This window comes from Anguilla anguilla, chromosome 3, assembly GCF_013347855.1.
Source record: "Anguilla anguilla isolate fAngAng1 chromosome 3, fAngAng1.pri, whole genome shotgun sequence".
NCBI classification, from domain to species: Eukaryota; Metazoa; Chordata; class Actinopteri; order Anguilliformes; family Anguillidae; genus Anguilla; species Anguilla anguilla.
The window spans coordinates 15,507,113-15,528,169 of NC_049203.1; the positions used below are offsets into that span (position 1 = coordinate 15,507,113).

Consider the following 21,057-nt stretch of genomic DNA (forward strand, 5'->3'; position numbering starts at 1 on the left):
TGATTATTTCACACCAAGTGAGTAGAAAAATTTTAAATATGCATAGCACACACACTTTCAGAAAGTCTACTGAACTGGCACTGGAGAATCAATCAATCTTAGTCACATAGATGTTGTATTTTAGAGAGCTTCGCCCACACGTGCCCTTTGAAGTGTGTGTGGGCATTAAAGTCTGTCACCCAAAAAGGAGCCATCTTTCATGGTGTCACCAAAAACCCAGCCATCGACAGAATCCGTGGGAAAACTTCAAAGCCTTTTTTTTTTCATTTTTAAATTTCCCTTCAATAAAATAATCTGTAAAAAGAAACAATTAGGCTTTGGCTTGGGCTAAAACTATGAGAAATGAAAAAGATAAGCACGTGACAGATGTGATAGATGTGATGCTATGGCCAGCCGCATGCCTTCCTCGGGACTGATGGGAACACCTTTGAAGGGCATTGATTGGTTTGTCGGCAGGTAGCGCTGGGGGCTCAGCATATGGCTAACATGAAGCCGCGAGCGCAACTGCCCGTGCGCTCAGTTGCACGGGGGCTAAGCTGCAGGCATGTCATTGTGAAAGTGAGACTGAACTAAATAAATACCATTTAGTGTACATGCTAATTGGCTGATTAAAAAAAGAGAGGCTTCTTATTATATACACACACCTAGGCAACACAAATGTATGTTTGTCCTGCCAAGAGTGCAAATTGAAATTGAAAATCAGAAAGAGTGAGAAAAAGAGGCATGAAAAAGAGGATGTGTGTGTGTGTGTGTGTGTGTGCGTGTGTGTATGTGTGTGTGCGTGCGTGCCTGAGTAGGAAAGAGAGACAGAGCGCGAAAAAGAGGTGAAAGAGACAGCGCTACGGGTGATGGCGAGATAGAGGGGGGGAGGGAGAAACAGGCCGAGTTTACACACCCTCATACAGCTTGATGATAAGGCTTAATAAAACCCGCCCTTGGTGCCAATGCGCGGGCACTGACAGGCCCAGATACGCTGACCGATGGCCCATAAAGCGCTATGGTGGGGGGGGAGGCCGGGGGACAGCGGGGAAGCTCGGCTGTCGTTAAGGCCGGCCGGGCGAGGCTCGGCGGAGATGCTGAAGCAGCAACAAAGCCCTGCGTCCGCGCCGCCCGTTCGCGTTCCGCGCCACTCTGCCCCTCCCGCCGTCCCGTCCGAAGAGCCGTCCCTCTCGCCGCCCGTCGGTCAGGGACGGCCGAGAGAGGCCGCGCGCCGCCGCGTCGTTCGGGACCCGGCCTTCCGGGCCCGCCCCGGCTAAATAAGAAAGATGAGGCTTCGGCTGTCGGCCGAGGAGGCGCGCGGCGTAACTCTCCGCCGGAGCCCGCCTCTCTCCCCCCAATAAATCTTTCAATTTGAGGCGGACGCCGCGCCCGCCCGACGTAACTCAAAAAACCAAATCTCTGGCGGCCGCGCGTCGCCACCTTCACGAGACGGCGAGGGATGAGGGGAAAAAACGGAGGTGTCAGCGAAAATGTTTTATTGTTTGAGGGAGAGGAAGAGAGCTAGAGAGAATGGGGGGGGGGGGGCAGAGAAAGAAGAATGGAGAGAGGAAAACAGGTTGACAGGAAAACAGGAGGATGAGCATTTCTTAAGATTAGGGAAAGGAAGTGTGAAGTTAGAGTGACTGAGAGGCGCAACGGGGGAAACGACACGAAAATGGCCAATAAGCCGACACCCCTGCTGCCTATCGCAGAGAATACTGAGGTGCAGGGAGAGCCGTGTCCCACGGAAACAACCCCCCAGTGTCCTCCACAATTCAGCATCGGCACCCCAGCTCCTACTCAAGCAATTTCAAGCCATCAAAGACAAAAAAAAGCATGATCTCAGAATCATTGAAACGGAAAAGCAAATTCCGTCCTTTCCCACGCATAGCAGCTCGGTTATGGGAACGCTGCAGCATATCTTCGCTGGGTCGGGCTGAAATCAGCCACAGCATCTGGTCACATGATCGCCCAGAGCTGAAGGAACACTGATATAATTAAGTATGAGACAGAAATAACAATAGGAGTAGGAACTAAGGAAGGAAGGGGGGACAAATCTCTCGTGACTATTAAACTGATCATAATTCATGAGAGACGCAGACCACTGCCACAGTAACTTCAGCACGCCAGCGTTCTCCCGGTGCAGAATGTGCAGAGCGGACATGTTCAATCAGCCATCAGTGGAAGTTGCTGTTATTTTCATTCCCTCTTTTCCTGGCTCTCTTTGATCCCCTCCTTTTCTATTGAAGTGGATTGGATTCCTGTGACCTTTAGGGAAGACTTAAGAGAACGAATCGATCACATGAGCAGATCTCATAAGCAGAGGGCTTTGAACGCGCCTGCTGCCGGACATCGATTCCATCTTCCATCAAATGAATGAATGAATGAATTCATTAATAAAATAAATAAAAATAAATATACAGTGCATTGCATACGTATTTGAGGCTAAAAGGGGTTATAGTGCAGACTGTTGGCTTTAATTTGAGTGTATTACATCCATATCAGATGATCAGTGTTGGAATTACAAGACTTTACATACATAGTCCCCGCATTTTAGGAGAACAAAGGTAATTGGACAATTGGTAGCTCAGCTCTTTCTTGGTCAGCTGTGGTTCTTTGCATCATTAGCACATGCACAAGATGGCTAACAAAATGTCTGGAGTTGATTCTAGGTGTGCATTTGGACTGTGTTTCTGTTGTCTCTCAATGCGAGAGGACTATATAAGCGTCAATGCCAAAAAAGCAGGCTACCACGAGTCTTTAAAATCCGAAAGAATCAGTCGGAAACAAAGCCAAAATATGTTTGTGCTAAAATCAATCTGCTAGGAAGCAGGAAGCAGGTAAGCTCAGCAACAGAAAACAACCTGGTAGACGACAGGAGACAAATGTAGTGGATGATCGAAGAAGATCTTGAATTGTAAAGAAAACTTCTTTTAAACTGTCTAACAGATAAAGACCGTTTTCCGGGGTGTAGGTATAGATGCGTCAAAGACTACCATAAACAGAAGACAACACCAGCATAACACCGGAGGGTTTACAGCAAGATGCACACCACTGGAAAGAAAGGAACTGCTCATGATCCACAGCACCACTCCCCATCTGTGAAACATGATGAACGTAGGATTATGGCTTGCTTGGACATATATGGCTGCCGCTGGAACTGGCTCACTTGTCTTCATTGATGATGCAACTGCTGACAGCAGAATTAGGATGAATTCTGAAGTGTACAGAACTATCTGCTCAGATCCAATCAAATAGCTCATAACTCATTGGATGGTGCGTCACCTTGCAGCAGGGCAATGACCCCAAACATACTGCTAAAGCAGCCAAGGATCTTTTCAGGGCCAAAAAAGTATAATGCTCTTGACTAGAGAAGCGAATCACCTTTCCGGAATCCAACTGAACATGAGCTCAATTTGCAGACAAGGCAAAGACAGAAGACAATATCGAAGACTTAAAATGCCCCAGAAACAAACAGAAACTGAAGATGGCTGTAGTACAGGCCTGGCTGAGCATCACCAAGAAGAATACCCAGGGTCTGGTCACTTCTATGGGTTGAAGACTTCGGGCAGTCATTGAAGACAAATAATTTGCAATCAAATACTGAATATGATGATTATTTCAGTTTATGTAAATTTCTGTCCACTTACTTTTGGTCCACTAAAATATGGGAAAATGTATAAAAAGGGCTGTAATGCCTACCCTCAAATTAAAGCTGACATGATGGCACTTTAACCTCATATTCAGTGTTTCAGTTCAAATACAGTGTGCTGGAGCAAAAGAAACACAAATACTTATTCACTGCGCTCACAAACACACTCAAACACGCACACACACGCACACAGGCATGCACACACACACACGCATATATAATCCTTTGAAAGTCATTGGTTTTATTTGCTTTTTTATTGTTTTTACTAGGTTAGTGTAAAGCACTTTGATCTTGTTGCCTGAAAGTGCCCCAATACTAAGTTTATTATTATTACCACAAATCTGACAAAGGAGCCCGGATATACACACATGCTGTCAGGGGAAAAATAAAGGCCCCGCCCTCCGGATTGTATCTTCCGCTTTAGTCAGACGTGGGGAAAGCAGAAAGGGTTACAGACAGAGATAGCATCACACTACAGAATGCGCCATGGCCAGAAATGGAACCCCACATGGGGCAGCTCTGATATGGGCTGAGAAGGGGGCCCTACAGACAGCTCCATACAATCTCCCCGGGCCAGTTCTCCAGTCCAGTAGTTTATTGTCAAGTCGGCGTTGAATCGAGAGGTCTTTAGAGTACAGTAAAAGTGCAATTAAAATGCAGCATAAACAGTAATTACAACTGTAAATCTAGCCCAATTGAACTACGGCCAAATGTACCCCCCCCCCCCCCCCAATCAAATGGGGAATTTACAGATTAAAGCAAATCAATGGCCTAAATATATTCTGTCACAGAAAAATGCAGTTTTGATATGCAAAAGCAGAAAAATGAAGACATTCCTAGGAATGATTGTTTGTGCATATACACCTATAATAAAAGTCTCCAAAATTAGGTAAATAGAGCAGTTAACGGCATGAGCGTAGTATGATTTAGTTCACTGTTACAGAGACGTCTGCATACAGGACTGTCTCAGTTTTAGAGTCATGCATGCTTTGGGTCATCCGATTCATAAGAATGTCTCTTCCGAGGCAAAGATTGTTGTTCAGGTGAGGAGATTAATTTGACTGTCCCTTTCGCTGTTGCCTGTAGTTGTGTAATGCTTTGTGATTCAGCAACCGTTCTGATGCACAATAAAGCTTTTTTTTTGTATGGGAATCTCACCATCAGAGCCCCATGTCATGCTCTGACACTCCGTGCAGACCCAACTCTCTCTGATCTACAGTTACAGTTTTCTACATGGCGAGGTGGCCTACATTTATGGTCCCGGTGACTGCAATGAAGGCTTCCTTGGAAGCACAGCAAACCACTGACATATCAAGTTTTGGCATTTAGCACTCTTATCCAGATCAAACAGTGCTTTTACACACAAGCCATTTACAGGCAGATATTTTACTGAAGCAATTCAAGTACCTTGCCGAAGGGTACAAAGGTAGCATCATGGCCGGGAATTGAACCCGCAACCATTGCGATACGAGCCCAGTTTCACAGGCATTGCACTGCACTGCCACCCATTACCCCTGCCCAGCCTCAAACCCCAAAATAGCTTGCCGAATGCTATAAGCTAAAAAGATGCTAAATGGACAAGAAATACACAGGCTTAGCTCTATAAAATATGCTTTCTGTTTTCCAGTCTGGTTTTCAGAGGCAGAATTCACTCTCGTTTTTATAGTGTCAAACAATGCTATTAACACTGAATTTTAAAAGAAATCTAATTTAAAAATAAACAACTGCTGTAGCTGCCAGGGAAAACTTGAGTTAAGTTCATTTTTGAATACGAGGAGAATGGCAGAGATTATTTCATATTCATTACTTCAGCTCATTTGTCTCTGCATGCCGTTTTCATCAAACATGACACCTACAGCCAGTGGTGTTCCAGTTAGTTATGTATTGAAGTAAAGTATATTGTTCTCATGTGTTTTTTTTTTTTTTTGGGTGGGGGGGTGGGGGGCGGGCTGTACACCTGGGATTCTGCTTCCTATAATGCCTGCAAGCAATTTGCATTGTGTCACTCTATCTTTTACGCACACTTAGGCTGCTTGATGTATCTGCAGTAATTACACCGCAGAAGCGGGTGCCCTAGTCGTGGCTCCATGGCAACGGTGCCAGGTATGGCAGGTGTTGAAGTCCCGAAGTAAAAGTGCTGCTGGAGTCCACGATTCGTCAACAGAGGGCCAGGAGGTCGCTTTGCCAGGGAAGTCGATGCATTTGTGAACAGCTGTAATGGTTGTGTTTGCTTCACAACAAATCCATCAGTATCTGTTACAGTTTTCTGTTCTTTCCACTTTCCTCTTTCTAAACAACCTGCAACTAAAGTTTATTTCACCCAGTTTTCCAAACAGATTTTCTGCCTCTTTACAGCATTGGGACTTTGGATAAAAGCGCTATATAAATGCAGTCCATTTACCATTTACCATTTGGTGTAAATAAACACACAGAGGTCCTGGTGGTTTTTGTTATTAAGAATCCTTTTAAGCATCCTTTAAGATATATACAACAATGTAGATGTTTTTTTTTTAATGGCAATAACTCCAGAAAAAAAGAAAAAAAAAAGAATTGATCTTCGATGTGGAAAAATTAGCATTCCAAAATACATTGTTGCAATATTCTCCAACAGGACCACCAACATGGCAGAAGCAGACATAGTGGAAAAGTGACTGGTCATTTGTTCAAGTTTTTCTCCTTTATGAATCCTCATTACAGTATGTTTAATAAACGATGTGTGTCAGTTAAAGACAAGATGTTTTATCATTCGGCAATGGATTAAGAAATTTCATTATGAGATTTCGGGCGCGATTCATCACCGAGGCCATTGTTTCACTCCAGAGGTTGCAGACGGGTGATTAAAAACAAAGCGCTGTTAGCAAGATAGATGTTTACCGCAACATGAATGAGTGTGGGCAAGGAAAGCGCTGCGAGTAATTATTTTAGCATATTAAATCAACATGTAAAATTCTCCTCTCCGTCGTATGCCATCCTGCCTGGGATAAATCATGCAGGATCCCTAAATGCATAACTGCCGCGTTTCTCTCCCACCCTCCAAATCCACCGAACGCCCCCCTGGAACTGTCCAATTCTCATTCCCTCCTCCCCTTCGGTTCCCACCTTCCTGATCCACCCACTCGGGCCTCCACTGCCCCGCAAAAACAGAGCAGGGCTAGTCAATTATGGTTGAGACATCGCAGTATTTCTACTTACTGGAGACAAATAGAAGTAGACTAGTCATATGAGCAAATAAAGCTGCTTAGTTTTGCTTTGGCACGGACCGTCTAATTCCCCCGCGGTAACTCCACTCACATTCATTCAATTGAAACCCAGCTATGGCTTCTCCTTTCACGTGAAGTTTGGCACTAGGCCTCTTGCACAAAAAAATAGCTTCACACACTGTAACAAGCAGATAGATAAAATGATACCAACAGCCAAGAACTGGGAATCATGAAATCATTGTGTGGTCCACCAGAACATCAGATATCTATACAACACAACGCAGCTCAACACACCCCAACACAGCACAATTCAGCATATTAGCAATAGCTGGGTTTGATGTAGCAAAAAAAAGGACAATTTCCCGGGGGATGTCCGACTTCGCAGCACCAGGCCCCCAGCTGTGGCCGCCACGCAGGGAAGGAAATCAAAGCACTCAGTGTTCCAGGACCCCGAAAAATGACCTAAATTGGATAATATTCACAGGAGGAGCCAGACAGAGGTTTGCCACCACTGCAGCGCCCCTCCTGACTCCTGCTGGGGCCAGAGGTTCCCCCCGCATTTACCCCCTCCGCCCCCAGGACCCTGTCCCGTCCGCTCGGTCTCCATCCCTCCGTCTCTCCATCTCCGGGCCAGTTTGCCGAGGAGAGAGGGGACAGACGTATTCCGCCGTGTGGAAGATGGGGAGAATCAGCGTTTGTCATAACACAGAGAGTGCAGGGGGAGAAGCAGTCAAACCTGACCAGCGTCAGAGAGCAGCCCGTCTGCCCTTCACCAACTCACACCGATTCCCATTTTCAAACGAGACAAGGCGAGAAAATTAACAGCATTCGACAAAAAGAAAGGTCAGAACCAAACAAACAGTTCAAAGAAGCAAACAATAGCGGAGTCACTGAAAAGGAGATTAATTGTTGGGAAAACTAATGTACGAAAGAAAAGAAATCCTATAATGAGGTACCAGTTTCCATCGATTTTATTATTGTTAATCACACCAAGTGAGAATTAGCCACATTTTTAAAAAAAGAAAGGAAAATAAGGCAGCACAGTAAGTTGGAATTAGTTACTGATAATAGATACAGATGTATTTTGACGTCACTTTCAGGAAAATGTTCCAGACTTTTGAACCAACCCCATTCCCAAACCATTTGTATCGCAAATAATTTTACTGTGCCGTGATGCCCTCTTCACTCGCACAAAAGGTGGACACTGTGGCAGGTTCCATCACAACTTTAAGAGGTGAACGGTGCCTTAATAATGGTCCTCCCACCCACAAACAAAGCAGATGAAATGTGGAAGTAAATGCATGCATCAAAGCGAGAAAGTGTGTGGAAATGATAATTGCTAGGGTCTCTGACTGCCTTCCGTTCTGACACATCAATGCATGACAAAAATCCTAAATCACAACTTGATCTCTGGAGAACAGAATCCCCTCAAATCATTTTTTCATTTTGGTTTTTATTTCCTTCACTGCATAATTTCCCTCTCTCTCTTGTTGCTCTCATCATGCTAATTCACTGCGTTGGTACCAAGGGTAAAACATAAAGGAAATCAATTTATGTTAAATTCCTCACACACAGTATAGAGCTCATCTCTGCATGCATCTTTGGAATTCATTGCTCACAACAGAGAGGAACTGAATCGGGTTTTCTTTCTCTTTCTTTTCTTGTCAAATTAGCACTGCTTCATGTGAACGACCTTGCCCTGAAAATACGCAGAAATAATTTGCCATTCATTAGCAATGGGACAGAAAAAGACGTGATTCCAAATTCTTTTTAAACCGGGAGGCAAATTGTACTATTTTCCTCCAATAAATTAGACTAATTTAAACCTTTCTTCTTCCATACCTGATTCTTTTGTGACTTAATGGTGCGAAAAAAGTCCAAGAAGAATAAAGCTTTGTCAGGGACAATACCATAGCCTGATTCCAGTCAAACACTTTAAGACACGCACGCAATCTCGGTTGAGATTAGGCACTTACTACAGAAATACAGTTTCTACAGTATTTATGTTCTTCTCAGTTGCCCTTTTCCAGAGTAACATAAAGGTGACAAACTATCCATTTTCTAAAGCTGGATGTTTACAGAAGCAATTCAGTTTGAGTGCCTTACTCAAGCATACAGGGACACAACTAAGAATCAAACCTACGGCCTGGTTATAAGCCCAGTTCCTTAAATTGACTACCAGTGCCACCCCATAGTAAAATACAATAATTCTGTGTTGCGGGAAGTGGGAGCATCAAAAAAATTACATTAGTGGTGCATCTGTAATTTTGAAATGTGGAGTATTCACACACACACACCTTCAGTATAAAGTCCCAACAGCACAATAATAATAATAATAGTAATAATGTTTGGGACATATTATTGTTCTGTAAATTAAGGTAGTCATGTTTAGTCATTTGTTGTATATCCATTACAATGCAATGACTTATTGAGGTCTGTGAGCCATAGACGTCACCGAGCGCCGAGTATCTTCTCTGGCGATGCTCTGCCAGGGCTGTGCGGCAGCCATCTTCAGCTATTGCTTGTTTAGGGGGCTAGCTGCCTCAAATTTTCTCTTCTACATTTGAAACACATGTTCAATTGGATTCAGATCGGGTGAGTACCTTAGCCATGAAGAATATTTGTTTTAGCTTTGAAAAACTACTTTGTTGCTTTAGCAGTATGTTTGGGACCATTGTCTAGCTGTAGGATGAAGCACCATCCAATGAGTTTGGAGGCATTTCCTTTAAAATGAGCAGTCAGGATGGTCCTACACCTTCAGAATTAATACTGCTGCTGCTCTGAGCAGTTACATCATCAGTGAAGGCAAAAGAGCTAGTACCTGTGGCAGTCATACTGTTTAACAAATGGGGGGGGGGGGGGGGGGGACATGCTTTGGATCTTGGGCAGTTCATTTTGGCCTCCACACTTTGTGTTTGCCATCATTTTGATACAAGTCATCTCATTTGTCCACAATACTTTTTTTTTTTTACAGAACTCTGCAGGCTCTTTTAGGTACTTAGCAAACAATATGACGATAAAACTGGCCATCCTGTTTTTGAGGCTAATTAGTGGTTTGAATCTTGCAGCGTAGCCTCTATAGTTGGATCTATGAAGTCTTATGTGGACAGTAGTCACTGACACATCCATACCTGCCTCCTGAATAGTGTCTCTGATCTGTTGAACAGATCAGTGGTTTGGGGTTTTTTCTACATTATGGTGAGAATTTTTCGATCATTTGCCAAGATCTATTTTGGCCTACCAGGCGATTACTGAGCTCACCTGGGTTCTCTTTCTTCTAAATGGTGTTCTAAACAGTTGATTTTATGAAGCCTAACGTTTGGCCTCTGTCTCTGACTGTTTTTTTCATAATGAAAGCCTGAAATTTGGCCTATGTTTTTCTTTTTTCAAGCCCCATAATGGGTTCCATGCCTTTCATTAGCGCAACTCTGGTCCTAATTTTGCAGGTAATAAAAAGCCTAGAATCAAGACTAAATGCCGAAAGCTCTCTTATACCTGCACTAAGGAAACAATTGAACACACCTGACTAATTAGAAACACCTGTGAAGCCATTTGTCCCAAACATTATGGTGCCCTGAAACGGGGAGGACTAAGTATAAACTCGGCTGTAATTTCTAAATTGTGGAACCAAAATATACAAACATGCAGTTTAATAAAAGCTGAGTATCTGCACTTTAATCACACAAATTATTTGATTACAAACCTAAAATCATGGAATACGAAGTCAAATGAAGAAAAGATTTGTCTTTGTCCCAAACAATATGTAGCTCACCATGTATGTGTGTGTGTGCATATATATATATATATATACACACATGCACACACACCCATTATATATATGCCTGAATGTATCAGTCCAAGGCCCAGATGGCTCACACAAATGCACTCTCATTCATTCATGCACACACGCACACGCACATACAAAGAGTCATTGACTACTGCACACTCCCTGACCTGCTGAAGCACAATGATCGAGGACAAACATGCACAAAAAAATGTACATGCTTATTCGCAGAGAGAGAGAGAGAGACGCGTGCACACACACGCACAAGCGCACGCACACACACACACACACACACACACAGTGGTCCTTTGTGTCCTTTCTGCATACACGTCTCTCCTGTATTAGCTTGCCATTGCTGATTCTGCAGGAGACGGAGGAAGAAAGCATTCCAGTGTTCCAGAGCGGCTTCCATCGGCTCTAATGCAGAGTGACTGGATTATCTTTTGAGGTCTTTATTTTTTAGCTGAATTCCTTTCCCGAGTGAAGGCAAGCAGGCTCTGATATCCGTGACCATCCGGGCTGGGGCTTACCCCTCCACACAGTGCACCACTGTGGTCTCATTTCAGCTTGGCCTCCATCCCTGATGCTAAAGGAAATGTTTCTTCTCCATGTTTGTGCCACACCATACTAAAATAAAATGCACCCCTCCTCGTCCCCAACGCTATCCATTGCATGCATCTCATTTCGATTTGGTTCACCATTAATGCATTAAATATAATAACCACTGTGTCGATACTGTAAGCTTCATATCAGATAACAGATCAAGACAAATAAAGACAAATAAACAATTAATATAGTTTTCAGTGTAATGTGCTGTTTTTTTTTTCCTGCTGAGTATTCTATAATACACCGCATTAAATAATAATAATGTAAATCTATCCAAGTCATTAAAAAAAGGTTTTAAAAAATTCACCTTGCTGAATCACCCATAAAATATAAATGTATTAATTCCAACTGTACTTTTAGGGTCTTTTGGTAAGCTGCATGTTTGCCTGTATATATAAACAAGGTTGATTTTCTACTGTATCCATAGGGCACATGGGTATTTATCCCATCACAAAACCAAGATACATAGCAGAATTTCCTCTCCCAGTTCCAATCCACATGTTTCAGAATTACAGACAGAAAAAGCACATGTTCTTCAGGTTTCCTTTACTCACCACCTTTTGTTCATCTGGTTTCAGAATTAAATAGGATAACCAGTGCGGATAACCAGTTGAGGAAAACGTGTATTTGGTTAGTGTGGGATAAGATCTCCCTGGAGCAGGGCTGTTTATTTTATCTTAATTTATTCATAATTATTCAGTAATTAATGCAACAGAAAAGCCCCCTCAATTCATCATTGCGTGTATTTCAGAGTCCTGGGGCAAGAGCACCAATTACACGACTTTAACAAGTTAGCCCCTCTGTCCACAGCTAGGAAAAAACAGTAGGAAAAACATGTCCGATGTAAACAATGTGTGATAATTCAGCACAATTCGCCAGGCTCATCGTCAACACACACGCGGAAGCCCACCCCCACCCTCGAGTGCTTTATATTCATCCAGCAGCACAGACGTACTGCCTTTCCAAGAATGATATTCAGAGCGGTTCTTCGGATTATTCTATAATATTCTGACCAACACAGAGAAATGTTGGAGTGGTTTTACTACGTGGCCTCAGCTTTGAGCACTGATCCTACTTTATCGGGCGCGCTGATCATTTCCAGCATAATTCCACATATCATTTCCCCCCTATGGTAAAAATACAGAAGGTCAAGTTCATATTACATCTGATTTTAGTCTTTAAGGAAACCACCAGTTTCTGACTGTCAATTTTATCCAAAGGGGGGAAAAAACAGCGAGATGCACAAAGATTTTAAATTAAACACTACTCCATTTCGCCCAATAAATACCGACCTTGCATCCTCATCACTGAAATTACTAACACCTAAACAAAATAATGAAGGTAAAATTTGCATTACGTGCAACAAGAACAAAATGGTAAAAAGGGCGAATCTGAAAACATGCCACAGAGGTTTTGCAGAGGCGCACTATCAAAAACAAATAATTTACACTTAAATTAAACAATAATAACGTATGTTTTGCATTTGTTATGTTCCATACGTTTTGTTTTGATTCTTTAGAGCACAACAACATGCGCGTTTTCATATTACTTTACAAAAACAACGTAATGTTCTCACTATTGGCTCACGGCATGATCTGCTTCTGTAGCAATGTATGTCCTCGCTGTAAGTTTCACTGAAGACAGACTAGCCACAAGTCAGCCGTTGCAGTGACTGAAGGCATGAGAATACACTTATCACGAAAACCGAAAAATCGGATCAGCTGAAACAGCACAGAAAAAGCATTATCGCAGAGAAATGTTGACATTAAGTTGCCAAAATTCAAAACGCCTGCAAAATACGAACATTATGCGTGTCTAGAAATCGAATTTTACTTCCAGGGGGATAACATGTCTTTGACTGAAAACTAGATTACCACATTTTTTCAGGTCTACAGATGCGTGCTGTTTAGAGATTTTATAGTACAGTAAAAAATGGGCAAAGTAGTAAACCTTGCAGTGCGATTGATCATTCATAATATTGAAAGACACGATCATCAAGAGATGGTGGGGAGACATATTCAGGTTTAAGAGCTAAAAAGACACGCCTGTGAAGAACACAAAGAAAAAGTAACTCATTTAAGTTGCCGTTTGGGTTCCTCGCCATAATGTTCGCAACCGCAGCGCAACGAAGAGAGCAAACTTGCCATTCATAAGTCCGACTGTTTTGGCAGGTGCAGAGCATACGTCTCGTTCTGCTGGTGTATAGCTACGGCTCTCGCGATGGTGATAAGAAAATTAACTATATTTTTATCCATGTTTTTATGCATGCCCGCCACAATATTACTACGAACATGCGAGTGCATTCCGCCACAGTTTGTCGAGGTACTCTTAAATTGCACTTTTTATGCACCGAAAGCATGTTTCGTTTTTAGGTCATTTACATCAAGTCGTCGCTCGCTCACTCAAGACAAGTTGTCTCACACACACGCATTACCTTGGGATCAGGCGCCTACAGGTTTACCTCCATTGACAGCTAACAACCTGTCAGCGAGAAAAGATGCAGGCTACTCGATATAAACATATCTGAAATACTGCAAATGCAGTAAGGCTGTCTGACAGAGAGGGGAATACGCGTTATCGAATGCTTGATCTCGCCAGCACTGACAAATTATAGCGGAATGCAGCGCGGCGCGATCATGCGGGAGCAACTCCAAGCCCCAAGCAGATTTTTCACGAGAAGGCCAAATTAAAACTATAGCTTTTCCGTTCGTCCTCACAAACGAACAGTAAGTTTTATTTACCGCGTATATTTTTCTGCTTAGAAATGTATGGTGTAAATTACTTGGTCTGATGTAAATAAACGGCGAGACACATCCATAGCCTTCTAGTCGCCTACGTCTTCACAGAACTTTACCAACGTGTGTACAAAATATGATCAGCGCTCCCGTATTCAGTGCGCACAGCAGCGGCAGATAGTCAAATGTACAACGATGCTAATCATGGTCAGTAGGCTCCTTTGATGACAAATAAAGCTCCGCACAGCACCGCGGGTAGCAGCGGGCTCACCCTATGCGCTTAATGCTGACATAAAAAACGTTTTCGCGGCATGATCATCGTAAGGGTGTAGAATCAATTAATCAATTGTGACAAATGAGTCAATTTAATTGAAACCGACTCCATTAGATAATTCTCTATCTTAATTAAATCGGTCTTAACGAGAGATGTTTGGGGGAAAAGTGAAACTGACATTAATTTAAGAAAGTGACTTGACTTCGTAATAATGGATTGCCTCGTGTATCCCCCCATCCAAAAAACGACTCTCGAATATATTGCATAAATGAATGTATGAGCTACTGATCTTGTGTGAGCATTTACATTGATCAACTAGAGGCATTGCCAATTTAACATGTAGGATACAACTTACCGATGCAGGTAAATCCGGCGAAAAGCAGCAAGCTACGCGCGAGCATTACTCTGGACCTCCAGCTGACAAAGGAAACCAGGTAGAACACCATCGTAATTATCACCTTTCCGATTAAGTTTCAACAAAGAATGTGAACACAGCAGAAATAAGACTGGTATCTCTAGCTCGTAGGTCCAAAAAGGCAGTTCTCGCGCTCCTCAGCCAATCTTACTGCGTTGCATCTGTGCTCTTTCAACAAATACCCTCGTCCGGAACCTTGTCCATTGGTATCCCCGCTGTGCGTCTTCGTTGCTCAGAAACGGCTCATCGCAGGTGTGGTAAATACAGAAAGGCTTGCTGCGCCGTAACAGCCAGCGCTTTTTATTGGTCTAAGTAGCGATCCGCTCTGTTCTGAAGCGGAGGAGCGGCGGTCAGACTGCCTGTTCTTCTCTTATATTCTCTCTTGTTTGTGAAATGCCTCCTTCGTCGGTACAAATTCCGTATGAACTGGTTTTAGCGAAGGAACATCTGCTTGTACAGCAATGCAGGAGTGGAGAGCGAGACAGAGGTAAAGCGAGCAGAGTGTCAAAACCAGGAGCGGATCACAGGCTCTCCAATGGAATGGAGCGACCTTAAGATCATCTTTAGATTTTAGTTTGCTTTTTGATGAGTTTTATTTACTTTTTTATTTTTTTAAATCAGGATCACATAATATTTTATGCCTATCAGTTGCGTGTCATTGTTGATATCGTTGACGACGATGTGTTGTTTCTGTGGATCACATGAAACAAAAATATCCCATGACTCAAGTTTAATTCTGTGTGCGTTGGTCAGGTCGCACATTTCGTCAGAGGCACACTCTTCTGCTCTTGCCTACCAATCACGTCAGTTAAAGGAGAAATTAATTTCATAAACGGCTACGATAATCATTTCACCAACGCATTTCTGGACGAAAACACTCCCGTCTGTTGATGAAAACCAACGTTCGTTTTATACAGGTGAGGCTACTGGGTAGTACGATTCTAATTCGCTCGGAGGAAATCAATTTAATGTAAAATCATTAGGGATTTAACCCACCCCCAAGTCAAGGCCAGGTTCAGTCGTTTTTCTTTTCGCCTCTTTACATATTCCTGTTAATATACATTAATCAGGCCTGTTATAAAATAGTCGAAGCTGCATCAGCGGTCGTTTTTGTCTGCAAGTGACATATATGTAATGCGGTTTGATGGGAGCTGAATAGGTATTCCCAGCTTATTCACGTCAGTATAATGCGCTTTGAAATTGGCTCTCTTACTTGGATTTTGCTCTATACCACGGCCTGGTCGTTCTAAAGCCTAGATTTCTCAATTTACAAGTATGTTGCTGTCTGTATTCGAATGAAACACTGAAATGCAGGGGCGTTATCAGGCTCCGATATCAGACTCATAGTATTAGAGTACTATGAGTATGAACAGGTTCACGGTGTCAATTTGGCATTGATATGAGAGAGGCCGGTCAGACTTCCGGCTATGTGCTGGAATCAGTATAACCAAAAGTTACTTATTTATCCAGATGCTGTTGAGTTAGGAGAATGCGAATTACAAAACAGCAGTCCATTCTGACATTTTGAGAAGTGAATTTGTGAATTTAAAAACACTGCCCCAGACACAGGTCCCTGCTCACCGTGGTTACCTGGTTGTTATCAGGCACACTTTGCCTCTAGCTAAAAGAAAAGGCATGATGTCAGATTTTGCCATACTTTTTTTTACTTTGCTATATAGGACAAATCAAACCTGCCTGTATCAGGTGGTTTTGTTTATTTTAATCTGTATGTCATATTTAAAACAATACTTTTTGAACACCATTGTGTTGTTATGTAGGTGAAACTTTCTATAAATTTAGAGTACTTAAAATCCCAGGATGATAAACTTATTTCCGGGCTTCAATAACTATAAATAGGTAGCCTATATCAACAGGGGATTTTAAGTACACTACATTTACAGAAAAGTTTACCTACTTAAATTTCTCATCCAGTGTATTCAAGAAATATACTCAGTAGCAGGCAAGTGCGTTGATTCGGACACAGCCCCAGAGTGCTGGCTTGGCTCTGTACCATAGACATCACCAGTACGCCTTTGGGATTGCCATCAGCAAAATGTGAGTCAGCGTTCAGAGACTGGACTCATTTACGTTACATTTAGGCAAAATGCTCTTATACAGAGCTACTTAAACATAGCAGACACAAATATGAATATGCAAGCATGCACACAGATCAACATTAAAGTGACAATACAGTAAAATGGTGACGATGAAACAAATAAGATATATATAACAAATATTATATATATTACACATTGCTTTCCTAAGAGGATACTGTTTCCACTGCTGGTTGTTTGCCTGACTAACATAGCCTGACATAATGCAATGTCAACAAATAAACAAATATACTTTAGGCTAAATTGCATGTAATGTTCAAAATGTTTATGCAAAGTAGCACAAAATAGCTGCTGAAAAACTTTTGTGTTATCCCCTTCTATAGATCTCCCTTAGTTGGGCTGTGGTCTGCATACAGTTAAATACTTGTTTGAATTGCATAATAATTTCTGGCAATAATTGGATTTCAGAGAGGGCAGAAACCAATGTTTACACGTCATAACTATTAATACCTGTGAGGCTGTGGAAGGAATGTGACTCCGCTGCAGACCTATTCATTTATTTTTCACCCATGTCTAAATCATTAAGCGGTTTTGTCAAATCATACGCTCCCTCCTAATGATCGAAGGCAGAGTTTACTTGCATCTCTGCACCTCTGCATCTGTTCAGCTGGCAGATTGCCTTATCCATAGCAACTTACATCCTTTACCTTTTAAGTTTAAATGGAGGCGTACAGTCCTCCAGTTAAGCTCAAACAGACATCTACTGTAGTTGGAGGAGGACCCATGAGATATAGGTTGTGCAGGCGGTCAGGGGACACCATATTAAGCAATGGACTCCTGACTGAACAGGGTCAATGGGGCACGGTGAGACACGGACATTCTGCCAACTGAAATTTTGTCTCTATGGGTGATACTAGGGCAATTATGTGCCGTCCTAGGGAGCTGCCACCTGCAGAATCTCACTGGTATAATCCAGATTCTATGTCATGTTGTGGGGCCTTTCGTTATGTTATAACAATACCTTATCAGGACAAGTTGCCACCCATCTTTCAAGTTTTATTAAATTTATACAGCCGGATATCTGGGAAACTCAGCTACCTGCTCAATCTTATGATGACATCCGACGACCTGACTTTAGACATGTTGGGCTCCGATCTCGGACTTTGGTCCCTTACCATTTTAGCCAGATTATCTGTTCTCTTAATGCTGATGCCCTCTCCTCATGCTCCTGTATCTAGCTCTTTGTGTTCTCATTGCACCGGAAGTAAGAGTCGAGGTTTTTGTTCATAAAACAAACAGTGGTGCAGTAACCACCAGCAGGGGTAATCGTCTCAAGGGCGTTGGGCCTCTGGTCATCAGCTTCCCATCAGTGCCTGTCCCTTAAAGAAGAAATAAACAAATAAATAAACGGTTGAAAGCTCAAATAAACAGCAGAGCAAAACAATCAATCAGTAATAAACTGTAGCTCCAGAGACCTGACACACGCCACAAATGGTTAGATTAATCCGCTCTGAGCAAAACCCTGTGCTTCAACTTTCCAGAAGAAGTGGACAGAGATGGATATTCAGTATTCCATGTGAATGGATAGGATGGATCATTGTGAGTGGACAACCGCAGCAAGACTCACAGGGGGGTGGGGAGAGGGGGGTAGGCAGAAGTTCTTGAGAGCGCAAGGGGAGGAACAGAGAAAGTGAAAGAGAAAACGAGTAAATGCACAAGTGGGGGTGAGAGAGAGCCTAATTGAGTCTCATATTTCTCCCTCTTCAGTCCTTTCTTGGATTATGTTGAGGAGGGACTGTTTTACTGTGAGAAGGGGCCCCCGCAGTGTGAAGTACCTAGGATGTCCTACACAAACATAAGTTATGCGTTTCCTCCAGAGATGTGGGTAAATTCCATTTCAACGGAGGAAATTAATTGAAGTTCAATAAATAGGTTTTAAATATGTACATTCATGTATTGCATTTCAGTTCAATTCCTGGCTGGCTGAAATTAAAATGTAATCATCCCCAACCCTGGTATTCTCACTGATGAGTATGGTAACATGCACCCATGAGATCATGTGCTCATCTAGTTAGGACAATATTGGTGCATGTTCACCAAGATAAACATAGATAAAATAACATGACTCAACACTGTCACGTTTAGACCAGTGGACTGAGAGACACATGCGAGTGCAAGGCCAGCTTTTTCACCCTCAATGCGGAGGCTCAGGCATTCTGGGATTGTATTTGACATCCTATCCTCTCTGCCGTTGCCTCTCACCTCAGCCTGTATCCAGCCCCAGAGGCTCTGACACCAGAATGTCGGTCGTCTCTATTGATTAGTTGTGATTTAATTAATTTTGAGGCCCGTTCCCTTTGGGATGAGAGGTCGGTCGGATAGCCCCAGCCGTGTGAGTTTTCGACACCGAGCAGTCTGCCTGGCCGTGATCAATCTCCAATTTCATATTCTGCCATCATATCCAATCAACGGCCTGGAGAAGTGAGAACTTAAAGACTGCGCTCTCTCCGACTGCTCTGGCGGATGATAGAGGCTGCTGAGGTCAGCAAAACTGTGTTTGTGAAAATGAAGAAGGAAAGACTAAGTGAGTCAAAGGTAAGGACAGCTGTTAATTGGATCCAGATCAGTATTTGCCACGCACAAAAGCAGATAAATAATTCTGTCACATTGTGATGATGCCTACAGCATTAGTAAGATGGCGAATGGGACTGGAGTTTTGAGGAAGGTGGTATTATGTGGGTGAGTGGCATGGGAGTTGGCAGGGCTGGGGTGTGTGATGTGGAGTTTGGGGACTGATGAAGCTGGGGCTGATGGTGGGGAGGTTATTCCCAGCCAATGAAGGACACTGGCTTAGAGGTGCAGACTCTCCCGGTGAAGGAGGTTTACCCTGCCGCAATCCACACTGCAGTTCCATCGTATCCGGTTCTCGGCTCAGAGGGAACATATTAACTTCCATATTGACCACAGCTTCACAGTCTGTTGTTCTGTTTATATCCAATTAAACTGCAATGCCAGTCCAAGGAGATCTAATTGACCACAGTTTGAGATTAAGTGACAGTCGGGTCTTAATGACCCACTGGTGGATTGTATATTAAGTTTCAGGCCGGTTGTGTTGTTGTTAGTGCAGTATGCTCTGGGTGTCAGAGGAGAAAAAAAAGTGCTGTGTGGTGGTTTGAATGTGCATGGTAATAGATCCACCTAATATTGATCACGTAAAGAAATGCAGAAACAGCATGTTACTGTTTTACTATGTAAAAAAAAGTTTAAGCACATCTGGACAGTGGCCTTCGTAAGGGTGTGAGGAATATGCTATGTGTTTCTCCAGATATTTACAGACCCTTTGCCACATGAGGCGGGCTGCCAATTAAACAGACAGCAGCATGCGCGGTGACATTACAGTGTTCGCTTCAGTATTTGCTGGTTCCTTGGTAGCCTTTCCGACACTGAAAGAGTTAACGCATGGAAGTGTGTGATATTAATTACTGTGGAAGCTGGTGGCAGTGCCGAGGGTGTCAGATGCATTTGGAAACCAATATGCAGCCTGCAAACGAGGGCATACATAATTGTAACAAAGGGTAGCCATTTTGACAGCTTTTTTTGGCGTTGATATCGATCAGAATGTGCTCATTCTCATTCCAGTCTCCCTGCCACGTGGAGCTGAGCGCGTTTCTGGTGCTGTTGGCTTCCTCCTGATCACAGACTCACCGCAGACACACGACCAACACAAATGCACTGCCAGCCAACTGCGGAACAGGGAAAAAAATACATATGCATACAATATAGAAATACAATATATTTCTGGAAAAAACAGTGCAGCGGTATTTGGGGAGTTCTGCTCTAAGTTATTGATATCTGGTATCTGGTGGGTCTAAAGGGCCAGGGTACCCACTTTTTTCAGTGCGCAAGAAACTGGAAATTCTGCACAGGAAATGACTTCACAGGAAGAGGTCAACATCATGATCCATGTGAGGGAAGAGACACAGCCAGATACCACAGGCCTCCAGTGGCAGGAGCGTCCAGAAGGACTGTCCGCAAGCACTTCCGATGTTACCTCTCGACACCGCTATTTCTCTCTTCCATACACAAGCTGGACTAAGGACCAGGTCCCACAACCATTTTAATTTAACCAGCCCTGCCTATATGAACCATATTTTTATCCAATTCCACAGGAAGACACCAGAGAAAGAGAGAAAACAACCAATGGCATCATAATGCGGCCATATTTCTTTCTACCATAATAAACCCAGTCTGCAGTGGTATTTGAATAATAATAAGAAAAACAATCCATTCAGGGAATGTGTTTTGTCTGAAAATAGATTTCTTTAATCTTAAAGACTGAAGGAGTGTTTTAAATGTAT

General features: G+C 42.9%; 1 protein-coding gene across 7 annotated transcripts in view; it reads right to left on the bottom strand.

Annotated features, from left to right (window-relative positions):
- The window catches only part of unc5a (unc-5 netrin receptor A), a 189,345-nt gene extending 174,180 nt beyond the window's left edge, over window positions 1–15,165 (bottom strand). For 4 of the 7 annotated variants that reach the window (XM_035410512.1, XM_035410513.1, XM_035410511.1 and 1 more), the window contains exon 1: window positions 14,586–15,164. In XM_035410512.1, coding sequence (XP_035266403.1) covers window positions 14,586–14,676 — 91 coding nt within the window. In that variant the 5' untranslated portion in view covers window positions 14,677–15,164. Of the gene's footprint in view, window positions 1–14,585 lie in introns of all 7 variants that reach the window. The other 3 variants (XM_035410510.1, XM_035410508.1, XM_035410509.1) reach the window with 3 other exon arrangements.
- Between the last annotated feature and the right edge of the window lie 5,892 nt (window positions 15,166–21,057).